The following is a 13,446-nucleotide window of genomic DNA, read 5'->3' as shown; positions in this document are numbered from 1 at the left end:
AATGAGTCCGCTCTTCTTTGGGAGCCGAGTCAAAAGAGTTGACTCTCTGAAAAGAGCCGAACTTCCAATCCGTACTGCACCGCCATTTCGGGAGGTACACACAAAATAAAGTAACGCCACAGACGCGGGTTCACCCCTATGGCTCCTCCTTTAATGTCTGGAAAGTTCTATGCCCTTCTTATAGCGCTTGTCATATGTCGGTCTGCAAGACAACGTGGACCTGAAACCAGCACACAAGGAGAACACACACTGCTTTAATACGAGTGAGACTGGCGCACGAGTGTTGCAAGGTCTCAGCGTAGCTAGCTATCATCTGAAACGTGTGTGAATTTAATAAACTAAAGCGTTCACAAGTGAGTGAGGTTAGCAGAGAGCTAAAAGCAGCGTCGGTGACGTGAGACAGGTTGTTGCTCTCAGCGTGCTCCGAGCAGGAGTTAGCTAGCTTTAGCCAACACTACTATTAGCCAGGGAAGTGTTGTGATGGTCGGAGTGACAATGACTGCAGAGGAGCAGACAAGTGAAGGACAACACACCATCGCGATGGAGGGAGAGGACATCACACCGAAGAAAGACGGGGGTGTGTTGAAGGTAGATGTCATAGTCTTTATATTGCTCCAGCTGGCTGAGAATTAGCTGTCTGTTTTTGTTTACTCATTCGCCAAGGCTAACGTTAGCTGTTGTTAGCTTTGCTGTTTGGTGTGCAGTCAATAAAACAGCTAATGCAGGTCAATTATAATGTTGACAACATTTTCTGCTTCCCATCTTTACTTATTTCCTCCCCCCAGAATCTCATGAATATTTATAAGTAGGTCATTCAGCGGCACAGTGTTTCTAGAAGGCTCTGGAGACATGGACAACGAGAAAGAGCAATAGCTATTAATACTAGGGATGTAACGATACACTCAACCCACGTTTCGATTCACTCACGATTCTCTAACGATTTTCAAGAAAACTGGATTGAACCCTAAATTTAAATATCTATTTTTTAAATTAAATTCTCAAATATGAACAGGTTCCAATATACACTACCAGTCAAAAGTTTGGAAACACCTTCTCATTCAAGGGTTTTTATTTATTTTAATTATTTTAAACACTGTAGATTAATGCTTAAGGCATCAAATCTATGAAAGAACACATTGAATTATATAATTAACAAAAAAGTCTTAAACAAACCAGAATTAATTTTTTTATATTTAAGATTCTGTAAAGTATCCCCCTTTTTCCTTCATGACAGCTTTGCACACTCTTGGTATTCTCTCAGTCTGCTTCATGAAGTGGTCTCCTGGAATGGTTTCTAATTAACATGAACCTTGTCAAGAGTACATTTGTAGAATGACTTGCCTTCTTAATGTGTTTGAGACCATCTGTTGTGTTGTTCAGAGGTAGGGTTAGTACACGATTGATAGCCCTATTTGACTACTGTTGTAATCCATATTGTTGCAAAACCAGATTATTTCATAGTTTTGATGTCTTCAGTATTAATCTATAATGTTGGAAATAATTAAAATAAATCAAAAACATTGACTGAGAAGGTGTGTCCACACTTTTGACTGATAGTGTAGATTTTTTCTTGTATACTTCTTTGTAAACAAAGTAATCATTTTTCATTTTAAGGTGTGTTGTAACTCAAATAAAACCACTGCACACTTTTTTTCATTACCTTGCAAAACAAACTAAAATCAACATACAAAAATACCTTGTTGGAAAATTTCAGAACAATTATAGAGAAATAGAAAGTGAACAATTCCCAAATGAAAGTATTACATATTAAAACAAATAAGGTAAATCTCTTTAAATTAGGGATGTAAATTTCAAGTATTCTCCTTGATCATCTTTGGAAATGTTAACGATCAATTATTGTTTAATCATTAAAAAAACATAAAAGTTTTCTATGTCAAAAAGAATACCAAAAGCGTCATTTCCTCCTAAATCAAATTTTCCTTCATGACACAATGTATACAACTGACGGTATTAAACAGCTACGGATCATATTTAGGTGTTCAAAATGTTAAACATGCTGAATATCAACGTGAGGAGCAGGCTTATAATCTCCAGTGGCGGTTCTGGGGAGGGTCCAACAGGGGCCAGTGCCCCTGTAAAACTGAACCTTGACCCCCCCTGTCAAAAATATTGTCAGAAATATTAATAAATTCCTTATTGATATAAAAATGTTTTCCTTTCTGGTTCCTCAGCTGGTGAAAAGGGAGGGCACAGGCACAGAGCTGCCCATGACAGGAGATAAAGTGTTTGTACATTATGTGGGCACCCTACTGGATGGTACTCACTTTGACTCCAGCAGAGACAGAGGAGACAAGTTTACCTTCGAGTTGGGCAAAGGTTGGTTTCATATCTAGCAGAGACATAAATACATCTTTAATGTGTTTACAAAGCTGCCAGAAATTTGTAATACGTCTTCTTTCTGTTTAAGGTCAAGTAATAAAAGCATGGGACATCGGCGTAGCCACCATGAAAATCGGGGAGGTGAGCCAGCTCATATGCAAGCCAGAGTATGCTTACGGGTCTGCTGGTAGTCCACCGAAGATACCTCCCAGTGCCACTCTTGTATTCGAGGTAACCACTATTTTTTTAAGTAAACTGTGTCCCTGGTCTTGATATGTCAATCATTTCAACTATTCAAAAAGTTGATTCATTGTCTCCACAATTGTAGATTGAATTATTTGAATTTCGGGGTGAGGACATAACTGCCGATGAGGATGGAGGAATCATCCGTCGCATTATCACGAAAGGAGAGGGATATTCCAAGCCTAATGAAGGAGCAGCTGTTGAAGGTAACTCATACAGCCATCAGTAAACATCTTAATATACAAGATGCTGCATCTTTTTTTGACAACACTTACAGCAAAGCCAATAAAGATAGAAATTATTAACATTAAATGTTATAGTGCTTAGTACATGTAATGTCAAATGTGCGAAGCTAAAGGCTGGCACATACTTCATGATTCTTCAAACCGTCACACATTTAGAGACTGCACACTTGATGATAACAAGACACACATCGCACAAGATCTCTCTCTTCTGATCTTATCGTGTGTGGTGTGCAGTACGGAGCACACCACACACCAAGCACCAAGCAACTCTTCAGAGTATCAGGTTCTTCACGCTCAATATTCCAAGTCTTGCGTAGTAAAACGTGACTTTGGTATAAACAAACATGGCGGACGAACAGGACGAACAGGAAGAAGTAATGATGATTGTTTTCGGCCTCTTACTTTCCGAAAACGCACACAAAAAAGAAAAACGATAATGCAAAAAGTCATGGAGACGATGGGAATGTGGGCTGCATCCATTTCAGAGTTCCAAGAGACTTTTGTTTTACACCGGCGCCATGTTTTTGTTTGTTTTTACTTCCTCTTCCATCAGTCATCTGAGTCAGCTCGCGTCTTGATTGGCTTTTGCCCCGGTACCCGTGACATTACGAACTGTGCGTGCTCGGCTCCTCTCGGAGCATCCCACACACTACAGGATTTCTAGTCGCAAATACTAAACATGTTCTTTATTTACGATCTCTCCTTCCGAGCGGCTTTAACCGGACAAAGTCCCTCTTAACACACCCCAGACCACAGGAAAAATCAGACACGATGTCGTTTGCAAACATCAGACCATCGGGCCTTTGCTGGCTTTGATCGTAAGGGGGAGATCAGGACAAATATCAGCCTGATTATCCTGTAGTGTGTACCCACCTTAAGTTAAAGTGTTTATTCCACTTCATGGAGTCCCTGTGTTGAAGCAATGATAAGTAGTAACACTGCTATAGCAACTAGTAACTGTGGCCTTAATTCTTTATTGAGCTCCAACAACAAGTCAGACCATGTGCATGAACTTTTTCTCTTGAAATCATTGATTGGATTTCTAACAATGTAAACTTGCAAGGTGGCTGTATAACATCACTCCATTCAAATCAATATTTGATTGCACCTTGCAGAATGTGTTAAGGATGTGTCAAGCATTGACACAGAAGAACTCATTGGTACCCTCAGAACTACCCTCCTTTAAACAAGGACAAATTGTTGTAGTGCCTTTCAGAGGTGTCAAAAGTATTCACATTCATTACCCAAGTAGAAGTATAGATACTAGGGTTTAAAAGACTTCTGTAGAAGTTGAAGTATCAACTCATGCTTTTTACTTACAAGTAAAAGTGTAAAAGTACTGGTGTCAAAACTACTTAAAGTATAAAAGTAAAAGCAATGTAAGGGGGAAAAAAATGCCACTAAGGACAAAAGCTTAGGTACAGGGGCCTTTAGTGCACTACCCCACCTCCCAAAAAAACATTGTTCTAAAGGCCGAAATGATTATAACGTTATATTAATATGTTAATGTTGAAATATTTGGGTTTCAGCTGCATTTATGCCCTTACACACAACAACATGTTTTTTTGAAAGAACCATCAGAACATACAGTAGTCCGCTTAGCTTACTTCAGACTTTTCTGGGCATGCCTCTCTCCCTGCTGTTACTCAGGAGATGCGCTGTTGGCATGCTGCATTTCGGGGTGCTCAGAAACAGGAGATGCAGGAACAAAAACTAAGCTGGACAGACCGTCACTGGTTCAAATAATTGCTCAAGCCTGAATGAAAACAAGCCGAAAAGAAATAAGAGTAACAAGGCTATTTTTAAAATGTAAGGAGTAGAAAGTACAGATAATTGCGTGAAAATGTAAGGAGTAGAAGTAAAAAGTCAGCTGAAAAATAATTACTCCAGTAAATTATAGATACCCAAAATGACTACTTAAGTAAGGTAACAAAGTATTTGTACTTCGTTACTTGACACCTCTGGTGCCTTTTAACTGGACTCTCCTGCCATTAAAGCTGGCACCTACCATGTTCTGATGTAGTTTTTCCTCAAGCATAGCTGGTTAATAGACTTTTACAGCAACCTTTAAATTGCAGTGGGAGTTTATACTTGAATGGGTGCACCCATGTCCAAAAATTGTTACTGTGTCAGATTTTCCAATCTCCTGAGGCTGAGGGAGCAAAGCGACTGCCTCTCACTGTGCACACACAATCTTTATGAAGCACTTTGTTTGCTTCTCAAGCCAAGTCTGTGCAAGGTTACATTTTATTATAAACAAATTGTGGTTTTGTGTACATGTGTTTCAGATTTCCGGATCTATTTACAGTGCATACATCAGTGTTATCTCACTTGGCTGGTGTTCATTTTCTGGCAACAGACTTTGATATCCAGTTAAAATAACTGCATCACTTGTCTTCATCTGCAACATCCATGCAGCTGTCAGTCCACTGTCAAGTTATTAAGCTTGTGACTTTTTTTTTCTTCTTTCTACTTTTAGTTACTGTGGAGGGTTCCTGTGAGGGCCGTGTGTTTGACGAGAGGGAATTGAAGTTTGAGATTGGAGATGGAGAGGGTCTCGGCTTTCCAGTTGGAGTGGAGAAAGCTATCATGGCAATGGAGCAGGGAGAGGAGGCACTCTTCATTGTGAAACCCAAGTATGAAAAGTCCTCACTGTTGAGCTGTTGTAGAAGAATGTTTGTGTGTTTTATCTTTAAAGATCATTCATTTGTATTTACAATTTACAAAGAACTGTTACTTAAATCTAACTTTCTGGCCTTCTTTAGTTTAAACAAGTTAATTTATCAAAATGAAGAAGGCTACAAATTAGACATAGTGTGTTAGAATGTTTGAAGAATTAGTTCGAATTGAAGAAAGACATTAGTCAAACACCGTTAAGTAAAAGATCTTTAAGAAGTTTTTAATACAACATGCTGTAATCTATTTCGAAGTTATGCTGTATTTGACTAATTATGAGTGCCTATAATTTCTAGGTATGGCTTTGGGAATGCAGGAAATGCAAAGTATAACATCCCTGGTGGAGCAACCCTGCAATACAAAATCAAGCTGACAGCCTTTGAAAAGGTAAACTGATCTGACACTGTCGCAAACACACCTTGGCTATGGTGGCCATTGGCCAATGACATGTCATATATGAAGAATAACATTTCCCCTGTAAGTGATTTGGAGTCTCTTTTCTTCCTTTAGGCTAAGGAGTCATGGGAGATGAACACAGTAGAGAAGCTGGAACAGAGTGGCATTGTCAAAGAGAAGGGAACACAGTATTTCAAAGTATGCACCTGATGTTTTTTTTTCAAAGCTCCTATGCTACAAAGAGAATTTCCAAGACAACCTCCATTGAATACTTTGTTTTCTCATGCACTCATTTTATATGCCTCAGGAGGGAAAATACAAGCAGGCATCAGTGCAGTACAAAAGGATTGTGTCATGGCTGGAACATGAGTCGGGTTTGTCAGAGGAGGATGAGAAGAAAGCGAAAGCACTGCGACTGGCTGCACATCTCAACTTGGCCATGTGCTTCCTTAAAGTACAAGAGCCAAACCAAGCCCTGGAAAACTGTGACAAGGTGTCTAATACTCTATTGTTTCTCTTTAAAATAACCTTAAATCAATTAGTATTCATCAGGTTAGAGACTTGAAGGTATGAGGAGTAAAAGAGGATCAGATTCCTTATGTTGAATATCTTTTGCACACTGCATATTTGGCAAGTCTGCTGTACGCTGTTTGGTGAAAGGCACTAAATATTTCATTATGCCCTGTTTATAATTACAGGCTCTGGAATTGGATGCATCGAGTGAGAAGGCTTTGTTCCGAAGGGGAGAGGCACTATTTGGTATGAATGAGTTCGACAGGGCCAGAGATGACTTCCAACAAGTTATTCAGCTGTATCCTGCCAACAAGGCTGCTAAGAGCCAGGTATAGTGCTGCATCTTTAAAATTAACATTTTCAACACGTTTTAGCCCAGGGGCCTTCAAAGTGGTCGCTATCAAGAATACTCTGTTTGTGAAACTCTGAAAGGACTTCAGATAGAGAAATTAATGTTTCCCTTTTTTTTTTTTATAAAGAAGAAACTTCCTTTGTGAGCTCCTGACATATTTATTGTGCCTTCATACAAAATGAAATAGGAACATGTTGTTCTCTTAGATCTATTATTTTGTATGGTGTCAAATTTTGGGGCTAATTTAAGTCTTGCCGTTGCATTCAAATGATGCTGGTAGACGCTATCATATGTTAAATAAACATTTTTTTTAAATAGGCAGGACAACTTTTTACACTCAGACAAATTCAAAGTTTGAAACTATAATTTGTATCCTTGATCTCATATCAATTTAGTGTTAATTTTGGCGGCTATTTTAGATTTAGTCTTAGTCTTAAGACAAAAATGCCTGTTAGTTTTAGTCCCGTTTTAGTCTTTTCAGCCCTTTTTAGTCTTAGTCCAGCTTTAGTCGACGAAAACTCAAAACATTTTAGTCTAGTTTTAGTCAGATTTTAGTCTTTGATTTTTGCCAAAACATCTTCACTCTTTAAATAATTCATGTAGTCGATCAGATATCAGTATCAGGGTTACCAAGTGTTCAAATGGTCAATATTTCACTCTTTAACACTTTTGTGTAATATCTTAAGTTTAATGATTTAGCCTCTAACTGCTAAAAAGTAAAAAGGATAAATTCTTGATGTGACCACTATGAACATATTTTGATTCTCTTGATTCAAATAAAAATGCCATGAACACAATATAAGAGCTGTATTGCACTCTAACGACGGTCCCTGAATGCACCTCGCAGCGACAGGCACTGGACAGACAGTCAGTTCATGGTACTCTGAAATGCATCTACATCTTTGATGACAAGGAGTTGATCCAAACTTACTAAATGTGTCTGATGCTTCACCAAACTGGATTAAATCAAGCTGTAGACGGGAGCTTTTTACAGTAATAGCGGCAAAAACGGCAAATATTAAACAGACGCCCCCCGGTTGTGTTTTTGTCACTAACGCACACCGGGGGTAAAAATCCTCAATGAAGATGAAACAGATCCATGGAAGTGAGGAGAGCTGGTTCATAAAGCACACCTGCTGCAGGTAGTGACCAAGCTCACACTGCGCCCCTCAAATAATAACTCAGCCTGTCACAGGAATGCATCACTTCTATTTCTAAAGATTAGACGCACAGCGGGGGGAACATGAATTCTGAATGTCCGACGGTCGGCCTCTAATGTTTTCGTCTCGTCATCAAAATCTAAACATACATTCGTCAGAGTTTTTATTATCAGTGATGCAGTTTAGCCGCCTTAGTCTGAAAAATGAGTCGTTGACGAACATTTATCGTCATAATTTTGGTTAACGAAATGAACACTATATCAACTGTATCTTTAAGTTGTTGCTGTATTTGCTGCATTACTGTGAAGGTTTTCTGACATTTCCTTTCTAATATCACTTCAAGGTGGCTCTTTGTCAGAAACGTATCAAGGAGCAGCATGAGAAGGACAAACGCATCTACGCAAACATGTTCAAGAAATTTGCTGAGAGGGATTCAAAGGTGAAGGGTTGTTTCTACGACAGTCACAAGAGGGTGGAACAAGCATGATTTTACATTTTCAAAGAGCCTGATGAGGGTGAAAAGTGGAAAAAGGGGACTGATTTTTATTTTTTTGTCTGCTTTCTCGTAAACAGAAAGAAGCAGTGAGGCCGACAAATAAGGAGAACGGTGATGAAGAGATGGAGATTGAGAACGGAGAAAAGGAAGCTGGGAGTGAAACAAAAGTGTAGATGAAGACGTGGCTGTTGTTGGTTCATCTGTACTTAAGAGTTTTGTAACTTCAGCCACTTGAGTTGAAAATGTGTGTATGCCTATGTCAACAGTATGAGTGTGTGTATGAGTACAAGCATGTTAACGAGCACTGACTTTGGGCGCGTCTCTCTCTTGCTTCCCCTGTGTCCAATCTTTTTCGCTGTGTCTGCTAGCCAGGTGGGTGGGACTATGCTAGCTGATGGCACGATGGGTCGGGGGTTTTGACAAACTAATGTCCACCACCATCAACCCATTCAACCCACAGCTTTGAACTCTGCATGTGTTTTCAACAGCCTTTTTGGGTTGAAAACAAATGCATCCAAGTGTTAAGTGCATAATTTCAGACCCTCACCCATCAAGGGCTAGACCAGTTACCTTGCACTACTCTGTCCTATACCCCCCCTCCTCACATTTTTATGCTCTCCATCCAACCCTCCTCTCATGGGCCTACTGATCAATTTCTGGAGTTGTGGTGGCTGTTTGCATAGACGTGATGTTTCTGAATGTTAGAGTACCTGTGTCCCAAAGTACGTATGTAGCAGCACTGTGGATAAGTTGAGTAATCAGACATAAGCCTTGAATAGCTAGTCGGACTTTAAGCTTCTCTGTCTATCTAAAGCCGGAGCTCCCATATAGCCCCCAAAGTACAGGACTGTCTTTATTTTTGAAATGTTTGACTTTGTAATTCTTTCCAGTGTTGTGCTTGTGATTTATGTACTGTTATCAAAATAATAGATTCAACAAATTACTTAACTGGAATATGTTTGTTTTAAAGCAGCTATAAAGGACGTGAATTGGGTTCTTAGAAACGTTTGAATAATAAACAGTTTAATATTAGTCTTAATTTACTGTTAAGTACATGTGTGAAAATGTGCAGAAATGGCTCATCAGATTCAAGCTGTTAAAGACGGTACACCATAGGAAGATGGGAACCCAGTTTATCGGAGTCCACAGCACCTGTAGGGGGGGTGGCGGGCAGAAACTGAATAAGGGGGCATATTTACAACAGAGATGTTTTGAGTTTATCTTTTTCTGTTGAAGGGGTCACTGCTTGTTCTGCCCTGACAGAATGATATAATAAATAATAGATTCAACTTGACAATGTGATGGTCCTGACTAATCTGTTCCTCTCACTTCCCAGTTGCCATGCAGCACTTATTTTTGTCTTCTGTGTCTAAGTCAAATGTGGTAAGGACCAAAAAAAAAATCACTGTCAATTGTGTTGGGTCTGAAGCTAATTACATAAGGGCCAGAAAAAGAAACCAGTGGCCAGTTGGCCTTTCATTGGAGGCCATCATAAAATAATGTGGAACTTGCACTTCTGTATTTTATTGTCACATTGACATTTAAACATATAAAGAGGTTGAGATATTTTATTCCACATACTTTTATATTTAATTTGAAACTTAATTGTATCACATATGATTTATCAACACCCATGTTGCAAGAGTACAAAGCTAATTTTTTCAGTCTTTCTTTGAATTGTATGTTTAATGTATTATGGTTTTGAGTTGTGCTTTGGTCAAAGTAAGCAACTGCATCAAGCCAACTTTGAGGAATTGTTATGGTCATTTTTCACAATTTCTTAATGTTTTATTGCGTTGATTAAAAAACTTGAAGAAAAGAAACAGCCTTAGAGTGCTCTGTGTAGATTTTCTTTACTTCTACACTCAAGCAATACTTGAAATACTTGCCACTTACATTTTTTTTTTAAAGGTGTGTAAGTTATATATTTTAAAATAACCAAGGGACATTAAGTAATGATTAATGCATTCTGCAAAACATTCATTTTGCTATGTTTTGCAGGTTTGTACATTAAAATTATTCATTATGTGCGATCTGTTTTGAACCTGCTGTAGTCATGAGGTCAGAGTCTTCTTTCCCCAAGGACAAACAGGATCTGATCTGATCCTCCAGCTCTCTCACAAGGACACAAGTGTCAGTTTACGGGTGTGGTGTCACTCCAAGGACAGCTTCGTTGTTACAGGTGATCACAATGTAAAGAAAAGAATAACCATATTATTTATTCACTGCAATTGATTCATGTTTGATCAGCTTTTGTGCCTTCTTCTGGTAGATCTTGGTTTTGTTTGGTATAACAGACTTGACACACCCTTAGGTTTTGTACAAAGAGGGAAAGATCCTAACAGTCCTGGGCTTAAAGAGCATTAGGAGCCATGATCCCTTTGCTTTATTGTTTGCTTGTTTCAGTTTAACAAATAAACCACAACAGAGTGGACTTGCAATGGACATAAAATCCATATCTGGTTTTATTACAGTTTTTAGTACAAGTGCTCAAGGACTTCAATCCATCAGGTTTTCATTCTACAATAGTATCAACCACATTGTTAGCTTCTGTTGCCACGCAACCCTATGACAGAATTTTAAATGTCTGTAAAATTGTTTGTAGGCTACCATCAGTTCACTTTATGGTGCTTTCTGTCAAAATAACACTTCCACACCCAAGCCAAGAAATCTTCCATGTACAATGGAGATGTGCATTTGAGTAGGTATATCCCGGAAACAGATCCAGACTTTTTTTTTGGCCAGGGTGGCTCGACTGGGGCGCTGAATTGAACAAGAGTGGCATTTAGTATGTGTGTGATTTAACTTTGCACAAAGCTTTACCACACAAGAGTGAAGAGGACAACAACTGATCTTTTGGTGTTGGTCACTTGAATGCAAAGTTTTCCCAATACATGACTTCATGAGTTCCCCTTGTAGGCAGCAAAGTCAAGATAGTTGATCCTAATAGGCTGTTTTCGAAACCGCCTACTATACTAGCAGTACGTACTGATTTGGCCAAAATTCAGTATGTAGTAAGCTGTATGTGAACAAGAGCAAAATTTGCAGTATGCCAAAACTCCCCGGATGTTTACTGATTCGGGAAAATTTCACAGTATGCATCGGACCAGTCTGCCTCGCGTACTGTTTCCCACAATGCACAGCGCTCGTTCCACTTTTGCTTTTTCCTTCTTTTTTTGACGGGGGAACTCAGGTTTTAGGTGCTGTGAAAATTATCAAATTCCATATAAACCACATCCTAACTTTTTAAATCATAAGTGGATGCTGAAGAAGCAGTTTCACTATCAGCTTGGCCGTTGTTTACTTCCGCATTCCGAAACCCGAAATTCAGTGACGTCTGACCCAGCGTACTTCAACACAGATCGAACAGAACAGTCATACTACATACTAAATTCAACCGCAGTATGTAGTAGGCAATACCTACTGCCCACTACATTAGTAGATAGTATGTAGCAGGCGGTCGCCTACTATACTAGCAGTACGTACTGATATGTCCAAAATTCAGTATGTAGTAAGTAGTATGTGAACAAGAGCAAAATCTGTAGTATGCCAAAACTCGCCGGATGTCTACTGGTTCGGGAAAATATCTCAGTGTGCATCGGACCAGTCTGCCTCGTGTACTGTTTCCCATAATGCATAGCGCTCGTTCTGCTTTTTCTTTTTCCTCATTTTTTGACGGGAGGAAATCCGTTTTTGGGTGCTGTGAAAGTTATCAAATTACATATAAACCACTTCCTAACTTTTTAAATCATAAATGGATGCTAAATAAGCATTTTATTTATCGGCTTCGCCATTGTTTACTTCCACTTTCCGAAACCGGAAATCCAGCGAAGTCTGGCTCAGCATGCTGCATGACCATAGTGCATGACAGATCGAACAGAACAGTCATACTACATACTAAATTCAAACGCAGTATTTAGTAGGCAATACCTACTGCCAACTACATTAGTAAGTAGTATGTAGCAGGCCGTTTCGGAAACAGCCATAGTCCTGCCTCTGACAAGGGTAAGGGCCAATCACAGTAGGACCCTAGTAGTGGAACCAGGGCCACCCTTTTGAATCGCCCCTGGTTTGTCCTAACTATAAATTAACAACGAAAATTAACATCTATTCACAAACCTTTTATACATTTAAAAATAATTATAATGACGTGATAAAGTAAGTTTTTAAAAATTAAAAAGGTACAACATCTTCTGTTGGTACCTTATTAAGTTGATCAGCAAAGCAGACACCTTGAGAACAAAGAGCTAGTGTTCAGTTGAAGGTGTTCTGCTCTCCAAGAAGAATTCACATATTTGTATTTATTTTTATTATTTAACTAGCATCTACATATACTTTTTTTTTTTTGATGTAAAACTATCTTTGCACTATTATCATATTATGTTTAGCCTGTACCTATTGGTCATGTCTATTTGTTGTTCTTTTGAGTTTATAGTTGTGTTATTATTATTATATTTATATTTGTATTTGTATGCCTTATTCTTATGCCTTTGTACAAAGAGAGCACAGTTTACCAAGACAAATTCCTTTTGTGTTCAAGCATACCTTGCCAATAAAGCTGATTCTGATTCTGAATCTGAAAGAAACATTTTTATTTTAATGTTGCATACATGTACATAAGATACATTACATGAGGAGATGTAGGGCCAATCACATGAGGGAGTATCGGCAAATGTCGCTGTTACCTGTTACAGGTAAATCTCAAGAGAAGGTGATTGGAGCTGCCCGTGTTCACATATCCCTCAAATCTCAGGAGTCCCTGGTGTCACACTGACTGTGAACAAACAGCGCTTCCCGTTTAAGGCTTCATAATAAAACCCTCAAAGTCAATCATATCATCTTATTCACTAAAAGTATCTAGGATTTAAGTAACCACAAAAGTTGTATCGGTTAAGAAAGTATAAAAGTTGTAATATGATTTAAAACATTCCCCCAGGACAGTACCATTAGTGATTATTTTTGTCCCTGTGACATGTCTGCTTTTACTTTGAAGGCAAGGATTATTTTTCCGACGTGTTTCTGGCA

The 13,446-nt window shown here is 38.8% G+C and overlaps 1 protein-coding gene across 1 annotated transcript; it reads left to right on the top strand.

The window, feature by feature from the left end:
- Positions 1-76: 76 nt before the first annotated feature.
- Positions 77-9,715, top strand: fkbp4 (FKBP prolyl isomerase 4). The gene is made up of 11 exons (XM_034686063.1): positions 77-588; positions 2,193-2,337; positions 2,429-2,571; positions 2,669-2,789; positions 5,308-5,464; positions 5,801-5,891; positions 6,015-6,098; positions 6,208-6,393; positions 6,599-6,742; positions 8,269-8,364; positions 8,499-9,715. The coding sequence occupies exons 1-11, from the start codon at positions 481-483 to the stop codon at positions 8,592-8,594; spliced, it is 1,371 nt and encodes a 456-aa protein (XP_034541954.1). The 5' UTR covers positions 77-480; the 3' UTR covers positions 8,595-9,715.
- The last annotated feature ends 3,731 nt before the right edge of the window (positions 9,716-13,446 follow it).

Source organism: Notolabrus celidotus, chromosome 6 (assembly GCF_009762535.1).
Source record: "Notolabrus celidotus isolate fNotCel1 chromosome 6, fNotCel1.pri, whole genome shotgun sequence".
Classification (NCBI taxonomy): domain Eukaryota; kingdom Metazoa; phylum Chordata; class Actinopteri; order Labriformes; family Labridae; genus Notolabrus; species Notolabrus celidotus.
The sequence above is the reverse complement of the archived record's forward strand: the minus strand, read 5'-3'. Positions and strand labels throughout refer to the sequence as shown.